Source organism: Cebidichthys violaceus, unplaced genomic scaffold, assembly GCF_023349555.1.
Source record: "Cebidichthys violaceus isolate CVI_PGR_0920_01 unplaced genomic scaffold, fCebVio1.0.p SCAF_1, whole genome shotgun sequence".
NCBI classification, from domain to species: Eukaryota; Metazoa; Chordata; class Actinopteri; order Perciformes; family Stichaeidae; genus Cebidichthys; species Cebidichthys violaceus.
In genome coordinates, this window is record NW_027176262.1 from 2,144,413 (window position 1) to 2,166,000 (window position 21,588).

At 43.2% G+C, this 21,588-nt stretch overlaps 4 protein-coding genes across 14 annotated transcripts in view; 3 read left to right on the forward strand and 1 right to left on the reverse strand.

The window, feature by feature from the left end:
* The window catches only part of lyrm9 (LYR motif containing 9), a 3,800-nt gene extending 3,496 nt beyond the window's left edge, over positions 1 to 304 (forward strand). For all 5 annotated transcript variants that reach the window (XM_068709829.1, XM_068709744.1, XM_068709917.1 and 2 more), the window contains exon 4: positions 97 to 304. In XM_068709829.1, the coding sequence (XP_068565930.1) occupies positions 97 to 117 (21 nt within the window). In that variant the 3' untranslated portion in view covers positions 118 to 304. The remainder of the gene's footprint in view (positions 1 to 96) is intronic.
* A 513-nt stretch (positions 305 to 817) lies between these two features.
* On the reverse strand, positions 818 to 2,840 carry ift20 (intraflagellar transport 20 homolog (Chlamydomonas)). Its single transcript, XM_068705864.1, has 4 exons — positions 2,714 to 2,840; positions 2,531 to 2,616; positions 2,341 to 2,444; positions 818 to 1,461 (listed from the first exon to the last, which is right to left on the reverse strand). The coding sequence occupies exons 1-4, from the start codon at positions 2,838 to 2,840 to the stop codon at positions 1,380 to 1,382; spliced, it is 399 nt and encodes a 132-aa protein (XP_068561965.1). The 3' UTR covers positions 818 to 1,379.
* Positions 2,841 to 2,848: 8 nt separating this feature from the next.
* tnfaip1 (tumor necrosis factor, alpha-induced protein 1 (endothelial)) lies at positions 2,849 to 9,722 on the forward strand. Of its 3 annotated transcripts, none has more exons than XM_068705851.1 (7): positions 2,849 to 2,972; positions 6,566 to 6,918; positions 7,043 to 7,212; positions 7,316 to 7,399; positions 7,646 to 7,698; positions 7,816 to 8,011; positions 9,028 to 9,722. In XM_068705851.1, exons 2-7 carry the CDS (start codon positions 6,675 to 6,677, stop codon positions 9,283 to 9,285), a joined length of 1,005 nt encoding a protein of 334 aa, XP_068561952.1. In that variant the 5' UTR covers positions 2,849 to 2,972; positions 6,566 to 6,674; the 3' UTR covers positions 9,286 to 9,722. The 3 variants fall into 3 exon arrangements, with proteins under 3 accessions (XP_068561952.1, XP_068561933.1, XP_068561943.1); XM_068705832.1 differs by lacking the exon at positions 2,849 to 2,972 and adding an exon at positions 5,216 to 5,389; XM_068705842.1 differs by lacking the exon at positions 2,849 to 2,972 and adding an exon at positions 5,216 to 5,385.
* A 576-nt stretch (positions 9,723 to 10,298) lies between these two features.
* Positions 10,299 to 21,588, forward strand: part of sgsm2 (small G protein signaling modulator 2) — a 63,189-nt gene continuing 51,899 nt past the window's right edge. For 2 of the 5 annotated variants that reach the window (XM_068705876.1, XM_068705885.1), the window contains exon 1: positions 10,300 to 10,741. In XM_068705876.1, the coding sequence (XP_068561977.1) occupies positions 10,682 to 10,741 (60 nt within the window). In that variant the 5' untranslated portion in view covers positions 10,300 to 10,681. Of the gene's footprint in view, positions 10,742 to 21,588 lie in introns of all 5 variants that reach the window. The other 3 variants (XM_068705912.1, XM_068705903.1, XM_068705894.1) reach the window with 2 other exon arrangements.

Sequence of the window (21,588 nt, forward strand, 5' to 3'; positions counted from 1 at the left end):
TAAATACACACTCTGTGAGTAAATACACACACTGTGAGTAATAAACACTCTGTGAGTAATAAACACACTCTTCAATGATGTCTCTTTGATTCTCAGTATACCAAGAAGAAGAAGTGAGGTCATAGGTCACGCGGTCAGTGGATGTTTGTTTGTTCTTGTTGTTGTGACGACAGATGAAGCTTCATGTGATGGACTGTGAGGGTTCTAGTGACTGGATCTGTAGAACGTGTAAATACTGCTCCTAGATAGTACACGACTGTATACTGTACTTCTTTTTTTAATAAATTCATATTCAATATGTGCAGCTTTCAGTGTATACTTGAAGTTACTACGAGGAACTTTCATTTAGTGTTGGTTTTGGCGGAAAAAATGTTTCCGAGGACCAGAGTCCCCATTAGCCGGATCTGGGTCTGTCCACGGTGGACCAGGTCTCTGCTGGAGGATCTGGGTCTGTCCACGGTGGACCAGGTCTCTGCTGGAGGATCTGGGTCTGTCCACGGTGGACCAGGTCTCTGCTGGAGGATCTGGGTCTGTCCACGATGGACCGGTCTCTGCTGGAGTCTGAGCTGAAGGAGGTTCTGGTGAACCTGCATGAGTTCATCTGGTTTCACCAGAATCCGACCCGGTGGCTCCGATGACATCATCAAGAATAACTCTATAGAAACAGACCATCTTCTCTCTGATGGTCTCTGTACTGATGGAGGTCTGATAGAGGACCAGGACTACACTGAGACTGGTTCAGGACCAGATAAAGGTTCCTCACAGTGACTTTAATCTAGGTCCTCATTCTTACGGTGACAAAAACCACCGACACATGTTGTTGTGCAATATCATACAGTATTTATTCAAGTATAACCGTTTGTGGTCCAGATGAAAACATGAACAATGACTCACAGAGAAGAGGACAGGAATGAAATAAGACTTCTGTCTCTTTAAAAATCTAAATATATGTACAGATCGCATGCAGCATGCAGTACCAAATCCATAGAAAAAGTAGTAAAACTAGATATACGGAGTCATTCTTCAGTATAAATAGTATAAATAATATTCCTTTGTATAAATAGCTCCGTCTTCTCTGATGTTGGTCTGACACACACACACACACACACACACACACACACACACACACACACACACACACACACACACACACACACACACACACACACACACACACACACACACACACACACACACACACGTTGGAATAAGTGGAGTTTTTAGTGTTGTGTTTTGAGCTTCAGGGTTCTTCAGACTCGCTCTCTTTCCTCGCTCTCTTTCCTCGCTCAGAGGAATCATTACAGGCACTGTGTGTGTGTGTGTGTGTGTGTGTGTGTGTGTGTGTGTGTGTGTGTGTGGAGACGGAAGGCGCCGCGTCGTCACTTCTGCAGGATGAACTGGTCGATGAACTCGTTCTGCTCCGACTCCACTTTAGACAAGGCCTCGTACTCGATCCGATATCTGAGAGGAGCAAACAGAAAAGTACCCGTTAAAAACAGGAGAAGCTTCATCGTGAGCGTCTGGAGCAGCAGATATGATGATGAGGCCGTTAATATTCTACATGTGAACTTATTGCTTAAACACGCTGATAAGACGTCAGTTATTTCACATTAAACGCGGTGACTCATCGCCGCTTTGTCGCTCAACATTTGTGGAAGTCCTGACTGAAGCTGAAGTGACAGTTGAGTTAAAAAAACAAACAAACAGGCATTGAAGATTAAGAGTGAGTTCAAGCACTGAAAGGAGTTGAAGCGTCACGCGGGATGTGGCGGATCGATACTGTGGTTTCAGTGCTTTGATGCTCACGAGCTACTCAGTTGTTATTGATTCCTTAAAGAATATGAATCCATCATAATGTTACATAAAGACAAACATCACTTCCAGACGTTTTCACTACTTTTGCAGAATGTTTGTGCTTAAAATAAACAGCGAGTCACATGACGTCAGAAGGAAGCTCACAGCCTCACAGAGAGAGGACTTTACACCTGAAGATAAAACGTGTGAGAACAAAGTGTCTCACAGCAACACGAGGCTTAAACACACAAACACAAAGCAAGAAGCAGCGTTATTATGCAATTATAGTACTTCTGTAAAATATCAGACTATTATTTCATAATATCTGGCACAAACATTTGTATTAATTGTACTTATGTTTAATGACTGGTCAACTTATTTGACCTTTGTTTTTTTTATAAAATACAATTATTTTGTTAAATGACGTGAATTTAAGAAATGAGTATTATCTTTATCGTTAAACGTATCCTGGTCACATGAGCTCCAGCTGTTCTTGAGCCCACCACCACTACCCATCATGCACCCTGCCTGTGTGCCGAGCCTCACCTCTCCAGCTGCATCTTCTTCTCTGCGATGAGAGCCTGAAGCTGCTGCTGTTGAGCTTCTCTCTGCTTCGCCACCGACTTCAGCAGGTTTCTGGCTCCGATCGCCTGAAAGAGAAGAAGACGAGATGATTATCATATTAACATTAATAAGACGTCGTTAATAAAAGAGCAGCGTGAACCTCCACGCCCACCTTCATCTTTTCCGTCTCTGCTTCTTTTGCCAGCTCGTCCACCAGCTCTATTAGACCTCCCACTATCTTCTGAAACTGACCGATCTCTGAGAAACCAGAACACAGTTAGTCCGTCCTGCTGGACCTGAGCAGGCACCGCTCAAACAACAGAAGACAATATAGAGACGATAAGTCAGCGCTTACTGTCCACGAACTCTTTACACTCCTCCTTGAGCTCAGAGGTCTTCTGGCTGACGTCGGGCTCCAGGACCCGCAGCTTGTTGAGCTCGTCAAAATAAAAGCCTGCCTCGGCTAACGGGTCTTTAGCCATGGCCCCGGGGCCTGGGGGGGGACGGGGACGGAGAGGACGAGGGATGAAGAGCGAGAACACGGAGAAAGAAAACAAGGACAATACAGACTGGACATGTGGGCGACCCAGTGTCTATAACAGCTGTTTAACCAGGTATGAAGACTCTCTGCAGTCACCTGTCTGTCTCTCCAGTCACCTGTCTGTGTCTATCTCCAGTCACCTGTCTGTGTCTCTGTCTCCAGTCACCTGTCTGTGTCTCTGTCTCCAGTCACCTGTCTGTGTCTCTGTCTCCAGTCACCTGTCTGTGTCTCTGTCTCCAGTCACCTGTCTGTGTCTCTATCTCCAGTCACCTGTCTGTGTCTCTGTCTTCAGTCACCTGTCTGTGTCTCCAGTCACCTGTCTGTGTCTCTATCTCCAGTCACCTGTCTGTGTCTCTATCTCCAGTCACCTGTCTGTGTCTCTGTCTCCAGTCACCTGTCTGTGTCTCTGTCTCCAGTCACCTGTCTGTGTCTCTATCTCCAGTCACCTGTCTGTGTCTCTCTATCTCCAGTCACCTGTCTGTCTCTCTGTCTCCAGTCACCTGTCTGTGTCTCTGTCTCCAGTCACCTGTCTGTGTCTCTGTCTCCAGTCACCTGTCTGTGTCTCTCTATCTCCAGTCACCTGTCTGTCTCTCTATCTCCAGTCACCTGTCTGTCTCTCTGTCTCCAGTCACCTGTCTATGTCTCTCTGTCTCCAGTCACCTGTCTATGTCTCTATCTCCAGTCACCTGTCTGTGTCTCTGTCTCCAGTCTATGTCTCTATCTCCAGTCACCTGTCTGTCTGATAATATGTGACTGTTGATGAAAACAAACAAACCTTTTGACCTTTGATTTTCAGTGACAGATCACCACATAGCAAGAGCCTCTTTATACTTAAAGTATGTAAACTTCAGTTATGTAAGTTTGTTCCTTTACTGTTATGTCATCTATTTTCTTTTTATTGTAACTGCTTCTATTGTTTCTGTTTTTACCATGTAAAGTGTACTTTGAGGACCTTTTACAGCGCTATACCAATAAAATGTATTATTAAAATATTAGTATGTAAAATATGAATTTTACATATTTAATATTATATTTAATATAATTGCATTTGTTAAAACGTTCGATTTCAACCAAAAGTATTGTAGTCAGATAGATATTTAACAGCTGTGTCAGCGAACCGTGTATGTAAGTTTGATTTAACCGTTAACATCACGAATTAATATTAATATTAATATTAGTCTCAAATAGAGGAACGAGCACCAAAAAGCTCAAACGGCTCACGTACTTTTGGGTGATTTTTTTTTAGGGCATAAATCCAACTTCATGCCTAAAACTAACACAACCTAGAATGAGTTAACTCAGCTAACGTCAGTTAGCTTAGCTAGAGCGACATTAGCTAGCTAACGTTAGCTCACATAAGCTAACTGTACAACGGGACACACTAACCCTCGTTAAGGCTAATTAGCTTCTTTAGATAGCTAACATTATAATAACCCGTATCTAGCAAATATATAATATATATAGAATATATTTTACCTTCTTTAAACCGCTATCTCCGTTAGAGCTAACGGCTCTGGGTTGTAGGACTATGTGGCAAAGAGAGTGAGCTCCGCCTCCTTTTCCCTCCCGCTGCCAAGGTAACCGAATGCTGCTGCTAGTGTGCGCATGTGCATGGTGGCAGACGTTTGGCTTTTCAGAATAACGTTATTGGCTGGGATCAGTCACTATGTCCGGTGCTCATTGGTCATTTCTAATAGCAAGGACAGAGGTAAACGTGTGATTACATGTGTTGTGTTGTCATACGGCCCAAATGACTACAGTGATAGATATCGTAAGTTGTGTATTAATAGTGGAGCTTTTACTTTGAAAGTAAAAACGGAAATGAGATTCCTTACGGTAACTGTAAAAATCGATAAAGTTATGTGTAATATTCGAGCATGTAGGTCTAATTTTATTTTTAAATATGTAATGTCCTTGTTAATTTTAAATTGAACTTTAATTTTATTTAAAAAAAATATTAGTTTTCAATTTAAATTAAATTCTAATTTTAATCTTAATTAATGTAAAAGGTAAGTCCTATGTTGTTTTTTCTGTTTTATGCATTTTGAGGTATTTGTTGTGAGCAGCTGTGTCCAGTTTTATCCAGGAAACGTATTAGATTATAAAATAAAACTCAAAATAAGAGTTAAAAAAAGTGAAAAAAAAATTTGTAGTCATTTTATGTATATATTTCTTATAGAAATTAATTAATGTCAACATTAAATGCACTATAAATGCATCCTTATAATAGCTGCGGCCTGCAATGCGAATTACTGACGACAGGGGGCAGCATTTTGCATCTCAATGCACAGCACTGCCGTAAACTCTTTAGCAGAAGAAGACGAAGAAGAAAGAGGAGGACAGAAGAGTTTAACTTTACTTTTTTTCTACAACTCTAATCTCGATACTGTTTTGGGGATTTACTTCGTGTCACGGCGATAAAGTCCATCTTGATCAGACTACACGGTGTTCGGTTATCCGACGACACGTAAAGACATCGCTGTGAGGTCGGTAAGTAAACGTTTAAAAGTTCGTGAACGGCTATTTAACGGTTATTCAACGGCTCGGTGTAGCTGGGGACGTTAACGTCACGCGCTCCATTGAAAAAGTCTGGCTATTTAATGTGACGAAGAAGAAGTAGCGTTAACAAAAGAGTGACGCAGAAAGTGAATAAATACTATATTTTGTGTATATTTTGAATTGACCGAAGACGGTACTTGTGTTTCATGTACGTGACTAAAGTAGCGATAGAGTTGTGTAATGTGTGGGCTTTTACCAACGAAGAAGAACACGTTAAAACGGGTAGTTTCTGAAGGGAGTTCAGTTTATAAAGTTTTAGCCGAGCTAACCTAAGCTTGTTGTTGACTGGTGTTACTTAATCTAAAGACATCTGAGCTCCCGTTAGTTCTCACCTGCGTTATTTATTAGAGCTGGTGATGATGTTCACTTTATTAAGAAGTGGTTAAAGGTTGCTTCTGCTTCTCATTTAGTTTTCAAGTATAGTTTATAGTTTGTTAAACTAAAGTTAAGAGCTCACTAAGCTAAGTTAGCTTAGTCAACAGCTAACTAAGCTAAGTTAAACTATAATCAACAGCTGACTAAGCTAAGTTAGCTTAGTTATGAGCTAACTAAGCTAAGTTAAACTAATTAACAGCCAGCTAAGTTAACTAACTAAGCTAAGTTAAACTATAATTAACAGCTAAGTTAGATGTTAATTTGCTAACCTAGCCATGACGGGTCTGTTTCACTGCATACTTTGACGAGAAGTTAGTTTAGAGTTCAAAACAACTAGTTGAAGTTAAACCCCCCTTTTACTACGCTGTCACGCTCACTAGTACTGTTAACCGGAGCTAGCTGCACTTTAAAGGGGATCACTACCAAACATCTGTTAGAGGTTTGATATCAGCTTGTCTTGATGTCATATATTTACTTTTTACTGTTGATATGTGTCTCTCTCTCTCTCTCTCTCTCTCTCTCTCTCTCTCTCTCTCTCTCTCTCTCTGGTTTCCTGCCGAGTCACATTCCATTTAATTGTAAGAGGAACTGAGGACGAGATAACAGTGTGATGGGTGGCTTCCTCTCTGTGTTGTGATACATGTCTTTATCAACATTGACGTTCCTGTAGTTTAGCTCCAGTGTCATGACTTTGTGTTGTTGTTGTTGTTGTTGTTGTTGTTGTTTTGCCAGGAATGATCTGGAGCAGTGAGAGGTTGTGGCGGCCTCATCAGTAGCTGTCACCACGGCGGGGGACCTCCGGACCTCCGTCTGCACGGTGGTCATCTACCTCCAGAGGGAAATGTCCGGGGACAGCTGCCTGCCTCAGCGCCACACCCACTCCGCCTCTTCCTCCTCCACCACCTCCTCCTCCGCCTGTCCCAAGACCTGCAGTTACCGAGGAGCGGTGGGCCTGGGCAACAAGTATGTCCGCATCAACGTTGGCGGGAGCCTGTTTTACGCCACGCTGCAGGTGCTGACGAGGCAGAACTCCATGCTGAAAGCCATGTTCAGTGGACAGAAGGAAGTGTTCACGGATAAAGATGGTAAGCCAGAGAACAGAAAGAGTCTCACGTAGTTAGTGTCACTAACCTTTTTTTAACGATGCTGTCATGACGACCACACACACGGTTTTCTGATTCTACAACGTGGCCCGTTGTGTCCGTTCAGGTTGGATCCTGATCGACCGCAGCGGGAAACACTTCGGCAGCGTACTGTGCTTCCTGCGCGACGGCACGGTCGCCTTGCCCAAAGGTCGCCAGGCCGTCCAGGAGGTGCTCGCCGAGGCGAAGTATTACGACGTCCAGGGTCTGGCGGAGCTTTGTCAAAACACCATGCAGGTCAGTCACACCCACGCTGACTGAAAAGAGGATGTATCAAAGACACTACAACTACCCACAATACCTCTGACTCCTGGTGTGTACTGGTGTGTGTGATTGACAGGACAATAAGGAGCTGCCCATGTGTGTCATACCGGTGGTCACCTCCAGGAAGGAAGAGGAGAAGCTCATCCAGTCCTCCACAAAGGTAGATGGAGACGCTCGTTATTATCACCAATCTAAAGCAGACGTCTCCACACCCTGAACTAGTAAACCCTCCTGTGATTGGTCTTTTCATGTGATTTGTTGTTCATAATTATGCAGATAGAATGATACATTTTGTAGCTATTTAATGATCAATACAGCTTGTTCTTATTTTTTACATGTGAAGATATACATATGTATCTTTGAAGCGTTCAAATCCAGATATGTAATGATTTGTTCCCTCTGTCAGCCTGTGGTGAAGCTGGTGTACAACAGAAGCAACAACAAGTACTCCTACACCAGGTGAGAGCATCGATACCGCCATCATTGATTCATTCAGAGGGAAGTCTAACGAGCCACAGGACACATACAGACAGTTACAATGACTTCTTCTTCTCCTCCTCCTCTTTGTCTCGACAGCAACTCGGACGACAACCTGCTGAAGAACATCGAGCTGTTCGACCGGCTGTCTCTGAGCTTCAACGGCCGCGTCCTCTTCATCAAGGACGTGATCGGAGACGAGATCTGCTGCTGGTCCTTCTACGGTCAGGGACGCAAGCTGGCCGAGGTCTGCTGCACCTCCATCGTCTACGCCACGGAGAAGAAGCAGACCAAGGTGAGGAGAGGCGTTAACATCACAGTGTAAATAAAGTTTAACGTTAACCATCACAGTGTAAATAAAGTTTAACGTTAACCATCACAGTGTAAATAAAGTTTAACGTTAACCATCACAGTGTAAATAAAGTTTAACGTTAACCATCACAGTGTAAATAAAGTTTAATGTTAACCATCACAGTGTAAATAAAGTTTAACGTTAACCATCACAGTGTAAATAAAGTTTAACGTTAACATCACAGTGTAAATAAAGTTTTAACGTTAACCATCACAGTGTAAATAAAGTTTTAACGTTAACCATCACAGTGTAAATAAAGTTTTAACGTTAACCATCACAGTGTAAATAAAGTTTTAACGTTAACATCACAGTGTAAATAAAGTTTTAACGTTAACCATCACAGTGTAAATAAAGTTTTAACGTTAACCATCACAGTGTAAATAAAGTTTTAACGTTAACATCACAGTGTAAATAAAGTTTTAACGTTAACCATCACAGTGTAAATAAAGTTTTAACGTTAACATCGCAGTGTAAATAAAGTTTAACGTTAACTATCAGAGTGTAAATAAAGTTTAACGTTAACCATCACAGTGTAAATAAAGTTTAACGTTAACCATCACAGTGTAAATAAAGTTTAACGTTAACCATCAGAGTGTAAATAAAGTTTAACGTTAACCATCAGAGTGTAAATAAAGTTTTAACGTTAAACATCAGAGTGTAAATAAAGTTTTAACGTTAACATCGCAGTGTAAATAAAGTTTAACGTTAACCATCACAGTGTAAATAAAGTTTAACGTTAACCATCAGAGTGTAAATAAAGTTCTCCTGACGATGGTTCTCCTCCAGTACTCAGTAGAACATGTGGTTCTAGTCTCTGATCTCACACATATTTGGGATCTCCTCTGAACTCATATTTGGGATCTCCTCTGATCTCATATTTGGGATCTCCTCTGATCTCACACATATTTGGGATCTCCTCTGATCTCACACATATTTGGGATCTCCTCTTCCCGCCTCAGGTGGAGTTCCCTGAAGCTCGTATTTACGAGGAGACCCTGAACACGCTGCTGTACGAGACGATGCCGCCGCCCGACACCGTGCTGCTGGAGGCGACGCGTCGCAGTTTCACCTCCTGCGGCTCCCACAGCGAGGAGGAGGATGGGGGGGGAGGAGGAGGAGGAGGAGGGGGGCCCGGGGGGGCGGAGCTCCGAGAGCGAGTGCGCCGGATCCACGTGAAGAGGTACAGCACGTACGACGACCGGCAGCTCGGACACTGAGACTGTAAAGAGAACCAGCGGACTCATTAGTGATGACGGACACTCAACGACTTCTTCTTCTTCTTCTTCTTCTCTCGCTGGCAGAAGTCCACTCCTCACCTCACTGTCCTCCACTCTGTCCGTCATAATTTATGAATCGCTATGAGAGCGACTCCTTCAGAAGAACAGAGCTGCTGCTGTTGTTGTATGAATACATGTAGAGTATTAGCGGAGGGAGAATCACTGATTTCTTAGAAGAAATACTGTTTGGATCATAGCACTTACACTCTGAATCAGCAGCAGAGCATGTTTCATATTTATAGACGTATTGTTTCATAAACACACGTGGAACACCAGGCCTGTTGTTGACCAAAGATGAACCAGAACTAACATGTTTTAATGCAGTTTACCATTATGCCTTTTTTCCAGCTGTGAAGATAAAAGTTCTTGTTATTAAACTAGTTTGTCCTTTTTTTAAATGTTTTTAATACGTATCAGTGAAGTCAATGCTTCATGTGTTAAAGCTGCATTCTCTCTAGTGTCCACCAGGGGGCGACTCCTCTGGTTGTATAGAAGTCTATGAGAAAATGCCGTCCAACCAGTGAGAAGAACAAACTCTGAAATACCTAGAAGTGTTTTTAAAGGTTATATTTGTATTTATGTTGAATTATTATTATTTCTCTTATAGTTTAGACTTTTTTTAATTTAAACATGAAGCAGAAATAAAAGGCCACGTGCAGACTTCTGATGGTCGCAGCTGCTCCTTCAGACCACATGGTGGCGCCCTCCCTCTCCCCCACACACAACACAGGAGGTCACGCTTTACGTCACCTCGCCGTGACGTCATGTATTTTGCAGCAGTGAGCTTCAGAGACAGAAAAAAAGGGGGGAAAAACCAACTCTATTTTTAGCTTTCCTGTCAGATGAGCTGCGGCGTGTTAATGAATGACGTCACTGGTTTTGATGAGCTCATTAATGCGTCGCGCTGGATTCGCGCGCACGTGCGTCAAGATGTAACTATGACAACCACCGTAAACTGTTGTCCAAACCGTTGTCACACCTTTTGAGAGGTGAACATCTGTCACAGCTGGCAGAAGATTAATACCATAAAGACGAGCCTCTGGGACTCAGTTTTATTTATGTTTTTTTATTTTTATTTATTTCATTTATTTCCCTCCATTGATCGGTGAGGAAGGCGGATCCTCTGACGTCAGCTGCGTCAGCTGAGCGAAGAAGAAGAAGAAGGAAACGAGGGGATAAAAAAAGAGGCAGAAGAGGTTGTGAGAGGGCCAGAGGGGGGGAGAGAGAGAGAGAGAGAGGACAGACAGAGAGAGAGAGAGAGAGAGAGAGAGAGGACAGAGAGAGACCTGTGTGTGTGTGTGTGTGTGTGTGTGTGTGGTGACCACCGCGGACAGACATGGAGGGCTCCACGGAGGAAGACCACAAACAGAAATTACTGTGGAACGTCAAACGCGAGGTGAGAGCCGCTGAGTGTGTGCGCGCGCGCGCGTGTGTGTGTGTGTGTGTGTGTGTGTCGGGTCCGTCGAGCTTCAACGTCGTTAAACGCATCACGTCAATATGTTCACGGGAACAAATGCACGAGGCTTTGAAGTGTTGCGCTCAGACTTTGCGTGTTTTTTTTGTGTTTTTTTTGCGGGCGTTTTCGCGTCTGAAAAACGCAAGATTGTTGCTTTCAGTTTGAATGCAAAGTGACATCTCCAGCTCTGTGTTTGCATCATTATTCTGTTTTTGCTTCATGCATATCCCTACATTGCTGCACGCTCTCAAACCTCACAGTCGCTCCTGTAAAGGATACAATAAGTACCTGCTATATCGCTTTCATTCATTTCTATAGCTAATATTACGACAATGCAAAAGTTTTAATTGACCATTCGTCACCTAAACGCATCTACTTCGTGTCATCTTCCATGCTTTACGTTTGCATGACGTCCAACAATGTAGCATCCCATAATACAGCTGCTGTGTCTGGAGAGTGACACAGAGCCACAGGCTGATGGATGTCTGGCATCGTCAATCCTCCCTCCTCCACCCTCTCCACAGAACAGATACTACTGTAAAGAGATGTGTGTGTGTGTGTGTGTGTGTGTGTGTGTGTGTGTGTGTGTGTGTGTGTGTGTGTGGATCTAACACTGGATGTGACGAGGTGTGGCTCGCTGCCTCTCTAGCTCGGTGTGAGCGGAGTAGTTTCCATCTGAACGGGGAGGAAATCTAAAAATACCCATCAGTCATGTCGGGTTATCTTTATTTATTTATTTATTTTGAAGTGTTCTCTGTGTTTTATGAGATGAACAAGCATCACATTTACCCACATTATATCATTAGATCATTGCTTCACTTATTACTGTATGTGCATTTATCACAGCTTGTGGTTTAGTGAGCGGATCAGGAGGCAACCTCCAGTTCTGAACAGTGAAGTCAAAGCTTCATGTGTTAAAGCTGCATTCTCTCTAGTGTCCACCAGGGGGCGACTCCTCTGGTTGTATAGAAGTCTAGTCTAAAATGACTCTACTTCTCTCTTGATTTATTCCCTCAGTAAACATTGTAAACATGAGTTTATGGTCTCAATCTCTAGTTTACAGTCTTCTTCAATACAGCATGATGTTCATTTAGTACATTATGCTCCATTTAGAGTCAAACACACCATAAAGCAGGGGATGATTTAGGGGCGGGGCTACACACTGATTGACAGGTCTCTACCAGAGACGTATATACGGCGTCTCTTCGTCACTCCTCCTCAGTCCAGATATGGTCACTTCCTGTTCACTGGTTGCACAAAAAACAAGATGGCGTCGGCGAAATGGCTGAACTGGAGGCTTCAAAACATCAGTCCACAAACCGATAGGCGACATCACCATGACTACGTCCACTTTATACACAGACTGAGTCACAAACCACTGCAGCTGTAAGACACATCTGAAGGTTGAAGTTTTAGAAAGTTAAAGGTCCATTCAGTACGTCAGTGACTTCCTGTTCAATCTTCTGTTTCTTTAGGTCGATCCAGGTGTACATGTCTTCTTCCTCTTCTTCTTCTTCTTCTTCTTGGTATTTTAAATCGTATTGCTGTTTTTCCACGGATGCATCTGCAGTTTGATGTTCAGAGTTTTTTTTACAGCTGGCAACCAACCTACTGGCAGGGATTTGATTTTGAGTGTTTATCAGACAATGTTGTCGTCAAGGCCAAGAACAAAAGCCTCCGATCAGTGCCTACTCGATATTAGTCATCATGTGATGTTGTGTTGCTGTTCGTAGTGAGAGTCAACCGTGCTCTCGCTTAGACCGGTACAGTCCTGTGGATTAAGAAAATGTTTTAATGTGAAAGGAAAGCAACAGGAAGCCAACATTTACCCGACATCTCCACACTACGTCCACTTCTATCGCCATTTTGATTGCCTCTGAACGGCTCTCAACATGGTGACGGCTGAGCCGGCGGCTAGCAGCTAACAGCGCTAACAGTACAAACTGCTGCATATATATATATACATAGTATATATTATATATTATATATACTGTATATTCTTAACAGGCAATCTCTGTTAGCTCTGTCAGCGCTGCAGCAGTTAGCACTGTTAGCACTGTTAGCTTCTAGCCGCCGCCATGTTGAGAGCCGTTCAGAGGCAATAGTAGTCTCATAAGTAACACCTTTTTAGTTAAGATTTTGATTAGTTTCTGTCGTGTTTTAGAGCCAAAACTGTATTCATTCATAAAAAGCTTTAGAGGGAATAGTTCCCTGTGAGGGTTCTCTTTGAATATCTGGGCTAGACACTGTCCCACGGTCACCCCTGGGCTTTTGGGACATCAAATCGCTTAATCATCATCATCCCGTCGTCTCCGAAGGCTGAAAATAGCTTCTGTTCTCAGGACGTCTGCAGGCGTTTTGGGATCTGTGTCTCCTAGAGTCAGACCGTGAGGGGAGATGAGGGGGAACGGTGCATTCGACGGGGGTCACCGGGGGTCACCGCGGCGACGGCGACGCTCCGAGCCGCTTCTTCAAACAAAAAACCCTTTCCGGTCGCTTTTGACCCGGTGCTCCGGAGGCATCAATTCTTAATGTTTCCTGGTTGTTAACATCTGAAGAAAAAACACTTTGTGTGTCAGTGGCAGGTGTGTGTGTGTGTGTGTGTGTGTGTGTGTGTGTGTGTGTGTGTGTGTGTGTGTGTGTGTGTGTGTGTGTGTGTGTGTGTGTGTGTGTGTGTGTGTGTTGTTTAAGGTCTAGTTTCACTTTAAAGGTTATCGGAGGAGCACGGAAACACTCATGACTGTCATGTGTGACAATTATTCCATTTGTTTCTCTTCTTCTATTGTTCCAAAGCGTTAGCAACATGGTAGCTTGTTAGCGCTCTCAGCAGATGTGATTCCGTTGTTCTATCCATGGCTCTGGTTGAGCTGAGGTCTTTAAATAGGACTATTCTCTGTACGTCAGATGAACCCAGAACTAGTCATGTTTTAGGCTGAGATCAGTATGTTGTCCAAACATCTGCCACATCTTGCCAAAAGCAGCTGGTTCTTGTATTCTCTGTGTTAAAAATCACCGGTGTGATTTGGGCCGTAGTTCATCCACCAGATGTTAGTCGATGCCTTCCGATCCGGACTGAGACAGACCGGTCCACTAGCTGCCGCTTCACAGCTCCCTGTCTCTTTAAAACTCGGCTACCCTCGGTACTGCCTGGCAACTGAAAGCTTCAGCGGCTCCCTAAGAAGTTAAATTGCATCGGCGGCCCAGTCAGGTGGTCTCTCGCACCGGAAACCAGAGGTCCTCTCAAAGAGAGACGGTCTACGTTCTCTCAGGACAAGAAGTCTCAAAGAGACGTTCTGTTGGACGGAGCTGCAGCAGATCACGCTGTCTCAGTCCCACCTGTTGACAATCCTCCCAATTTATTCTCCAACAGGCAGGGGCAAAATGAGAACGTCAAAGTAGAGAGCACACTCTCTATCCAGTGGAAGAGCTGGTCGTTACAGTTTTAAATGCGCAGAAGTAGTCTTTGTCTGGCTTAATTAACAGTGGGACTCCTTTTGTCTTGAATCCACTACCGCTGAGTTGTCAGTCAAATGCAGGAGGCTTCGTGTCCTGCAGGTGTTTTCAGCGTCGGATGCCCAAAAAGCTCCGCGACAAATGTGGAAATGACGGATTATTGAGAGACTGCAGGGTGGAGATTGAATGCCTGGAGAAAAAAAAAATCACTATCCCATTTATTTAGAATGACAATGGAGACAAAGGAGGAGGCAAATGTGTGGCTGAGATGAAGTGAACCAAACCCAGAATGAATAGCAGAAGGATCCATGTTGTTTTTTTTACAGTTTGCATTGTGCTCCCTGTGCAGTTAGAGATGTTGTTAAACGCTGCATCTGTTCGTCCTCATGCATCCAGAGTGACGCATCAAATGGACCGTAGGTTCAGTTTGTCCTCCAGAGGTTCCGTTTCGTCGGTTTTATTTTTACTTCAACGCAGATCTGATCATTTGTGGCAGCTGCTCTGCGTCCTCAAAACTGTTCTCAGTACAGTTCTGGTTAAACTAGTGGAAAAGTTTATGGTCTCAATCTCTAGTTTACAGTCTTCTTCAATACAGCATGATGTTCATTTAGTACATTATGCTCCATTTAGAGTCAAACAGACCATAAAGCAGGGGATGCTTTAGGGGCGGGGCTACACGGTGATTGACAGGTCTCTTACCAGAGACATATACGGCGTCTCTACGTCACTCCTCCTCAGTCCAGATGTGGTCACTTCCTGTTCACTGGTTGCAAAAAAACCAAGATGGCGACGGCCAGAGTGCCGAAGTCAAGGCTTCAAAACGTCACCACTTCAAAACGTCACCACTTCTTATATACAGTCTGTGGTGAGAGCTTTAAAAGCTCCTCTTTGCCTTTTTTATTAATAATCACCACAACAAAGCATTCTTAATGTTTAATCTTTGGATTCTATTCTATGTCTGTCAGGCGTCTGCAGCCTGTTTTGCAGCTGGTCGTAGAAACAGAACGTAGACTTTGAAGCTCAGTGAATCTAGTCGGGTCCGGTCGGCGTCAACGCTCCTCTAACTCGATCCCCTTTGTTTACTACAGTGAGCTGCCTCGCCGGCCATACTGCAACTCGCAGCTAAACAACGTTACGGTGCTTTTCCCCCTGAAGTAATATTCTGTCATTACGCAGCAGAGTGTCGGATCGACTTCCCGTCCTCCGGGACCGAGTCAGTCCTTCCTGCCGAAATCGTCTTCCACGTCTCCTGCTCTCTAAACTGCATTGATATCCGATTGATCTCTTTGTACTGTGGGGTTAAACGTTAATTACCGCTCCATTTTGGGTGATGATGGGGCACTTTTAAGGACAAGTAGGTGTATTATCTCTAAATGTTAGGAGAGACATGTTTTGTGTGTGTGTGTGTGTGTGTGTGTGTGTGTGTGTGTGTGGAAACAGGTCAACGAGACGCGTAAAGACGTCCACCGAGTCGTCCTTCAGAGTCCAGAGAGACGTGAATAATGACCTCGTTAATGAGCGCGTCTCTGCCGCGGCCTCACAGGAGCGGATTAACCCGATCACGCTGCAGCTCCTCACGCCGGAGAGGAAAGGAAACCGTTCGTCAATCGATAATACGTTGATATTAATGAATATAACGTGATAAGAACTAAAGAAAAAGCCAGTTTAAGGATGGTGCGGAGTGACTCTCATTGAGGTTTCCCTGCTGTGCTGCAGCTCGTCTTAGTCACAGAAGACACTTTGACATTTCACAGCTGGAGAAATGTGATTTAAAAATATATAACGGCTGCTGAATTCACTGAACGCACATTTTAAGGTTCTATAGATACGATATTCAGAGCATTAATATAGCAGCAAACGACCATTTGTTCTCTAAAGATTCAGTGGATTATGAAGCTTTGAATGAAGTCTCGCCATCTTGTTGTGTTTTTGCAACCAGTGAACAGGAAGTGACCGTATATGGACTGAGGAGGAGGGACGTAGGGACGCCGTACCCGTCAATCACAGCGTATTATATTATTAAAATGATGTTGTTGGTGTGGAAGGTTTGATGTAACAGGTGTGTTGTTACACATAGAATGGAACTGCCCATTGTTCTGAAGGCCCATCGTTCTGAAGGCCCATTGTTCCCAAGAACGTCCCACTGGACCAAAAGCCCATTTGTGCGACAGCCTGTTATCCTAAAAGAACAAACTTCCATTGTTCTCCTAGCAACAAACACACGTCGCACACGTACAATGAATACGCAGAGTGACGTCAGTTCGTCGCGCATTTCCTGCATTTCCAATATTTGATGCATTTGCTTTCCCGAGCAGATCGTGCATCTCGTTGGCGTCGGGAGTCCTCGCAGGTAAACGCGCTGGTGACGCGTTGTTGAGGGGAAAAGCAAATCTGTAAGCGAGTAGTCGGCTAATGAGCTCTCTCCTCCCAGAAAGCCCATTCGCTCCAGGATTCTCAGAAGTCAAACTTGGCGAACTCCACTCAGCCGTTGGACAGATACCGGCGACATCTCGCTGCGTCGCTGTCGTCTCTGGAACTACAGAGGCTTGGTTTGCTGCAGCTGTTAATTTGGTAAAAGTAAATAAACGTGTGCCGTCGTGTTGATTTGCTCTGTCCTTAAATAATCCCACAAACTTCAGAGGCAAATAACAAAGTCTGCTGTCGTTTCTTAACCAGGTGCATTGAGTCGCTAAACTATGATAGTGATAGTGTCGATCGTGCAAAACAAAGGAAATACATCGTCAGTGAATGTTTGCATCTGTGTTCATTATGAACAGTCTGCTGATGTTAAATGTAATCTAAGCAACTTTTGAACCAAGCAATGGTTCGTTTGACTAGACATTCTTAAAACAAAATCAACTTAACAAGTTGATATAAAGTAAACTTAACTAGTTATATTTACTCACCTTTTTCAAGGCAATCAAGGATTAATTTAACTAAGAACAACTTGTCAGATTTTACAGTTTAACCCAACCACCAAACCTCTAAAGTTTACTAGATCTTCCTCCTAAAAATGATGTCTCGTACCAACACATCAGGATGAATCCAAGTGAAGCACATGGGTTAAAGTATCTGCTACCTTCAGTGCACAGCCTTTAACAAACCCATAACGCTGATTCCTCTTAGTGTACTTAATCACACATTAAACCAAATGTAGTCCCTGACAGCCAGCACTAATTAAACCGGTTCATTACCAAACGCACAATCGATTCGATCTCACAGTCACTCGCACCCGGGTGAAGGTATCGACCCCGCTGGCCGGCCTGCCGGCCGCTGCGTACGCACCGCTTCACTCTGGATCACTGAGCAGATCTCTGGCTGGAGGTAAATATATGGATCTATTTGCACATCTCTGTGGAGGATGTGGTCGGTCAGAGGCTCCGGATGAGAGCATTAAAAGACCGAATGAAAAGCAGCAGATCTCCAGAGAGTTCACGCCGACCTGAGAGATGTTTAGTATGGCATATATCTATATATGTATATGTATATATGTATGTGCCATTAATTAATCGTGTGTCGTAGTTGGGGGCTAGGTTTCTTGCCATATTGATCTTCTTAACTTTACTGGAGGAAGCATTTAGCATCGGTGTGTGTGTGGTAGTTTCACATCCAGGTTGTTTGGTTAAAGGTACAGCTTGTATTACAGTAAGTATTTGTTAATAAAGGAGCTGCACCCTTTAAATGCCTCGACATTGGGTTTGCTTTTTCCTTATCAAAGTTTATCTTTTGGCAGTTCCTGGTGTGCGTGGGTGTCTGGTGCAATAAGACAGGAATGGTAAACAAGCCAGTTTGACCAGTTCTGATCCAGATCTATTTTGGCACTGGTCCAACTGGACAGTAAGTTCAACGAGCTGACATCATTTCCATTTTCAAGCTGTTTGTATAAAGGATGAAAGTGTTTCTAGCTACATCTCTAAAGATGCATTCGTAGTGCATTGAGAGAAATAATAAAGATCAACAGCTGACATAGAGGTTGACTTCATTGACTTCTATTATTCTGCTCCAACCGGTTCTCAAATACAGACCGACCCCGGAAAACCATTTGAACATCCCTATCAATATGTAGCTGATGTATTTTAGGTTTTTTTGTGTTGTTATCATAGTAAACTCAATATTTACACCTGAAATTCACCAGTTTGCAGTTGACAGACTGAATAATTGGTGTGTTGTGTAAAATTTTAGGATTTGTTTCTCTCCCCCTCTGTGAAACACTTTGCTCTGCATTTAATTATGGTTTATTCAATTATATTTATGATTTATTACTATTTAATTTATTATAATAACTAGACTCTACTAAAAAGGCAAGGCATAACGATGGAAATCCACTTCAATTCGATCACCCTGATGGTAGCCCGCTCTAATGAGGTGAATTCCCTCCTCTAGTCACAGCAAAACATCATTTATAGAGATAAATCGGGATTAAGGACGTCAGGAGAACGGATACTTCGGCATAAAGTCGATGCCATAGCTCTGAAAGTGCTGCGGTTCTTGTTTTTCTACAGTACCCCAGATACCGAAGGTACCGGGGATCAAAGACTTGACACTAACAGCGTCTAGATACAAATAAAGTCCCTGATAACGTCACGCTGTGAACAACAAATCAGCGTCTAACTCAGCAGGAGGAGAGCTAGTTAACGTTAGCTGTTAGTTAATGTTTAGCTGTTAGTTAACGTTTAGCTGTTAGTTAACGTTAGCTGTTAGTTAACGTTTAGCTGTTAGTTAACGTTAGCTGTTAGTTAACTTTAGCTGTTAGTTAACGTTAGCTGTTAGTTAACGTTTAGCTGTTAGTTAACGTTTAGCTGTTAGTTAACTTTAGCTGTTAGTTAACGTTAGCTGTTAGTTAACGTTTGCTGTTAGTTAACGTTTAGCTGTTAGTTAACGTTTAGCTGTTAGTTAACTTTAGCTGTTAGTTAACGTTAGCTGTTAGTTAACGTTTAGCTGTTAGTTAACGTTTAGCTGTTAGTTAACTTTAGCTGTTAGTTAACGTTAGCTGTTAGTTAACGTTTGCTGTTAGTTAACGTTTAGCTGTTAGTTAACGTTTAGCTGTTAGTTAACTTTAGCTGTTAGTTAACGTTAACGTGGGCAGAACAGTCCTACGTGGCTAACTAACAATGCTAACAGCTAACGCTAATAGAGGTTCCACTTTATGATGCATTCAAGCTCTATTCAGTGAAATGTCGGAGCGAAGGTGAATTATGACGTCATCGTGATGTGTTTGCGAGAAACTTGAGACGGATCATCAGCTATGACGATAACACATTCTCAAAAACAAGCATGCAAACTGTAATGAATGAGAGTGTGTTGATTTGGGGGATTTATTGGTTGTTGTTTTTTAACCGTGGTATCAAATTGGGAGAATCTTGGAATTTCACAGGTATTGTGACATCACTAGTAGGGACTCAGAGTCTTGCTTTAGGGCACAACATGTCTTTGTCGATATTTTAAAATGTTACACTCATTCAGTCACACACACACACACACACACACACACACACACACACACACACACACAAATCCCTGACCTCATCTTACCTTACTTAAAAGTGATTACACACTAGGGAAGGTATGAAGATATTACATTTGGGAAAAAGAGAGCCCTGCTGTCAGATCAGTTGAGGTATCGAAATAATTATTGTGAGAGAAAAAGTTGGATCACTGCATCACTGATCTTCACAGTTGTTCAGATGTAAAAGAAATGCAAAAAAGGATTTTGTTCCTGAGTTGAGTGTCTGTGGTTGTTTGGTTCCTGAAACTATTTGGTTAGAATTTGTCATTAAAGTTTCTGAGCACCAGAGTCCCTTTAGAAAACCTCTCATTCTACTGCAGCAGGGTCTGACAGTCTGACCCTCTCAGTCCTGGTTCTGGTTCTCCCGTTGCCTCCCTTCCCTCCAGTGGGTCCAGCAATACGTCCTGGGTCTCCAGCAGAGAGGATAAGCTCTGCTCCTGAGGAGGAGGAGGAGGAGGAGGAGGAGGAGGAGGAGAAGACGCTGCTGCTACTGCCGGGAGCTGAGCTCTCCTCCTCCCTCCAGAGCTCCTGGATCTGGGTCTGTCCACGGTGGACCAGGTCTCTGCTGGAGGATCTGGGTCTGTCCACGGTGGACCGGTCTCTGCTGGACTCTGAGCTGAAGGAGGTTCTGGTGAACCTGCATGAGGTCATCTGGTTTCACCAGAATCCGACCCGGTGGCTCCGATGACATCATTCAGAATAACTCTATAGAAACAGACCATCTTCTCTCTGATGGTCTCTGTACTGATGGAGGTCTGACAGAGGACCAGGACTACACTGAGACTGGTTCAGGACCAGTTAAGAGTTCCTCACAGGAACTTTAAGCTTTGAGGACTTGTTGATTGATTGTGTTCATTCATTGCCACACAAACGAGCAATTCAATTCTTCCTGTTTATCAATTAGACCCGAACAAGGCAGAGGCGTCAGACGGGCCCCGAATTAATTACTGACGACAATTAATTCTACGGAGAGAGCGAACTTAGACAAGCGAACGGCAGACTGACTCGGCGGTGTTGAGCTCACTCGGGCTCTCCTCTCCAGAGACACAACAGATAGCAGCGGGGGAAAAAAAAAAGACTCATTTTAATGTTTCCGGGATGACACGGTATTAATTGGAAGTCAGCGGTGCGGATGTTTGGGAGAGACTGTCAGAGCTGTTATTAGTAGCTGTCACAAAGTTATGAGGAGACTGCATAATTCTTTCATGTTTTTGTAATCAGGTAGCTGCAACACGATGGCAAAAAGTACAGCTAATTGGTAGCATTGTCATCCGTGGTTGTATGGAATAACAAATACTGGGAGGAACTTTTAACTGGTTATAAACCAGTCTCAGTTCAGCAATATTAGTTCAATGTTAAATCAGTGTTGTGCTCTTTTAAAGCTGTCATAGACAAAGACTACAGTCTAATCTTAAAGGGGACATGTGCTCATTTACAGGTTCATACTGGTATTTGGGGTTTCTACTAGAAAACGTTTAAATGCTTTAATGTTAAAAAAAAACACATTGTGTTTCTCATACCGTCCGTCTGAATGTACCTTCATTCACTCTCTCTCCGAAACGCTTCGTTTTAGCGCCTGTCTCTTTAAGAGCCCCTCCCGAAAATTATCTTATATATTATCTTATATATTATCTTTGGAATTGTTGAATTGTTTCAGTGTTGTTGCTGTCTTCTTGGTCCACACTTGTCTTATTTTCAGTTTGTCAGTTATCTGTGAATCAACCTGCGTTAAACGTTCTATACAAATAAAGTTTGGTTGATTGAAACGTCTTTTTGCACCTGTAACTTTAGTTTGACATGAACCCTTTTTAATCGTCCTCATTTCATG

Bases quoted from the DNA above. Each gene is read 5' to 3' on its own strand.
- ift20 (XM_068705864.1), bottom strand. From the start codon at position 2,840: ATGGCTAAAGACCCGTTAGCCGAGGCAGGCTTTTATTTTGACGAGCTC. The intron at 2,445-2,530 runs GTGGGCGTGGAG...CTTCTCTTTCAG, and splicing joins CAGAGACGGAAAAGATGAAG to GCGATCGGAGCCAGAAACCT. The intron at 1,462-2,340 runs GTGAGGCTCGGC...TGCTCCTCTCAG, and splicing joins AAGAAGATGCAGCTGGAGAG to ATATCGGATCGAGTACGAGG.
- tnfaip1 (XM_068705851.1), top strand. From the start codon at position 6,675: ATGTCCGGGGACAGCTGCCTGCCTCAGCGCCACACCCACTCCGCCTCT. The intron at 7,213-7,315 runs GTCAGTCACACC...TGTGATTGACAG, and splicing joins TTTGTCAAAACACCATGCAG to GACAATAAGGAGCTGCCCAT. The intron at 8,012-9,027 runs GTGAGGAGAGGC...TTCCCGCCTCAG, and splicing joins CGGAGAAGAAGCAGACCAAG to GTGGAGTTCCCTGAAGCTCG.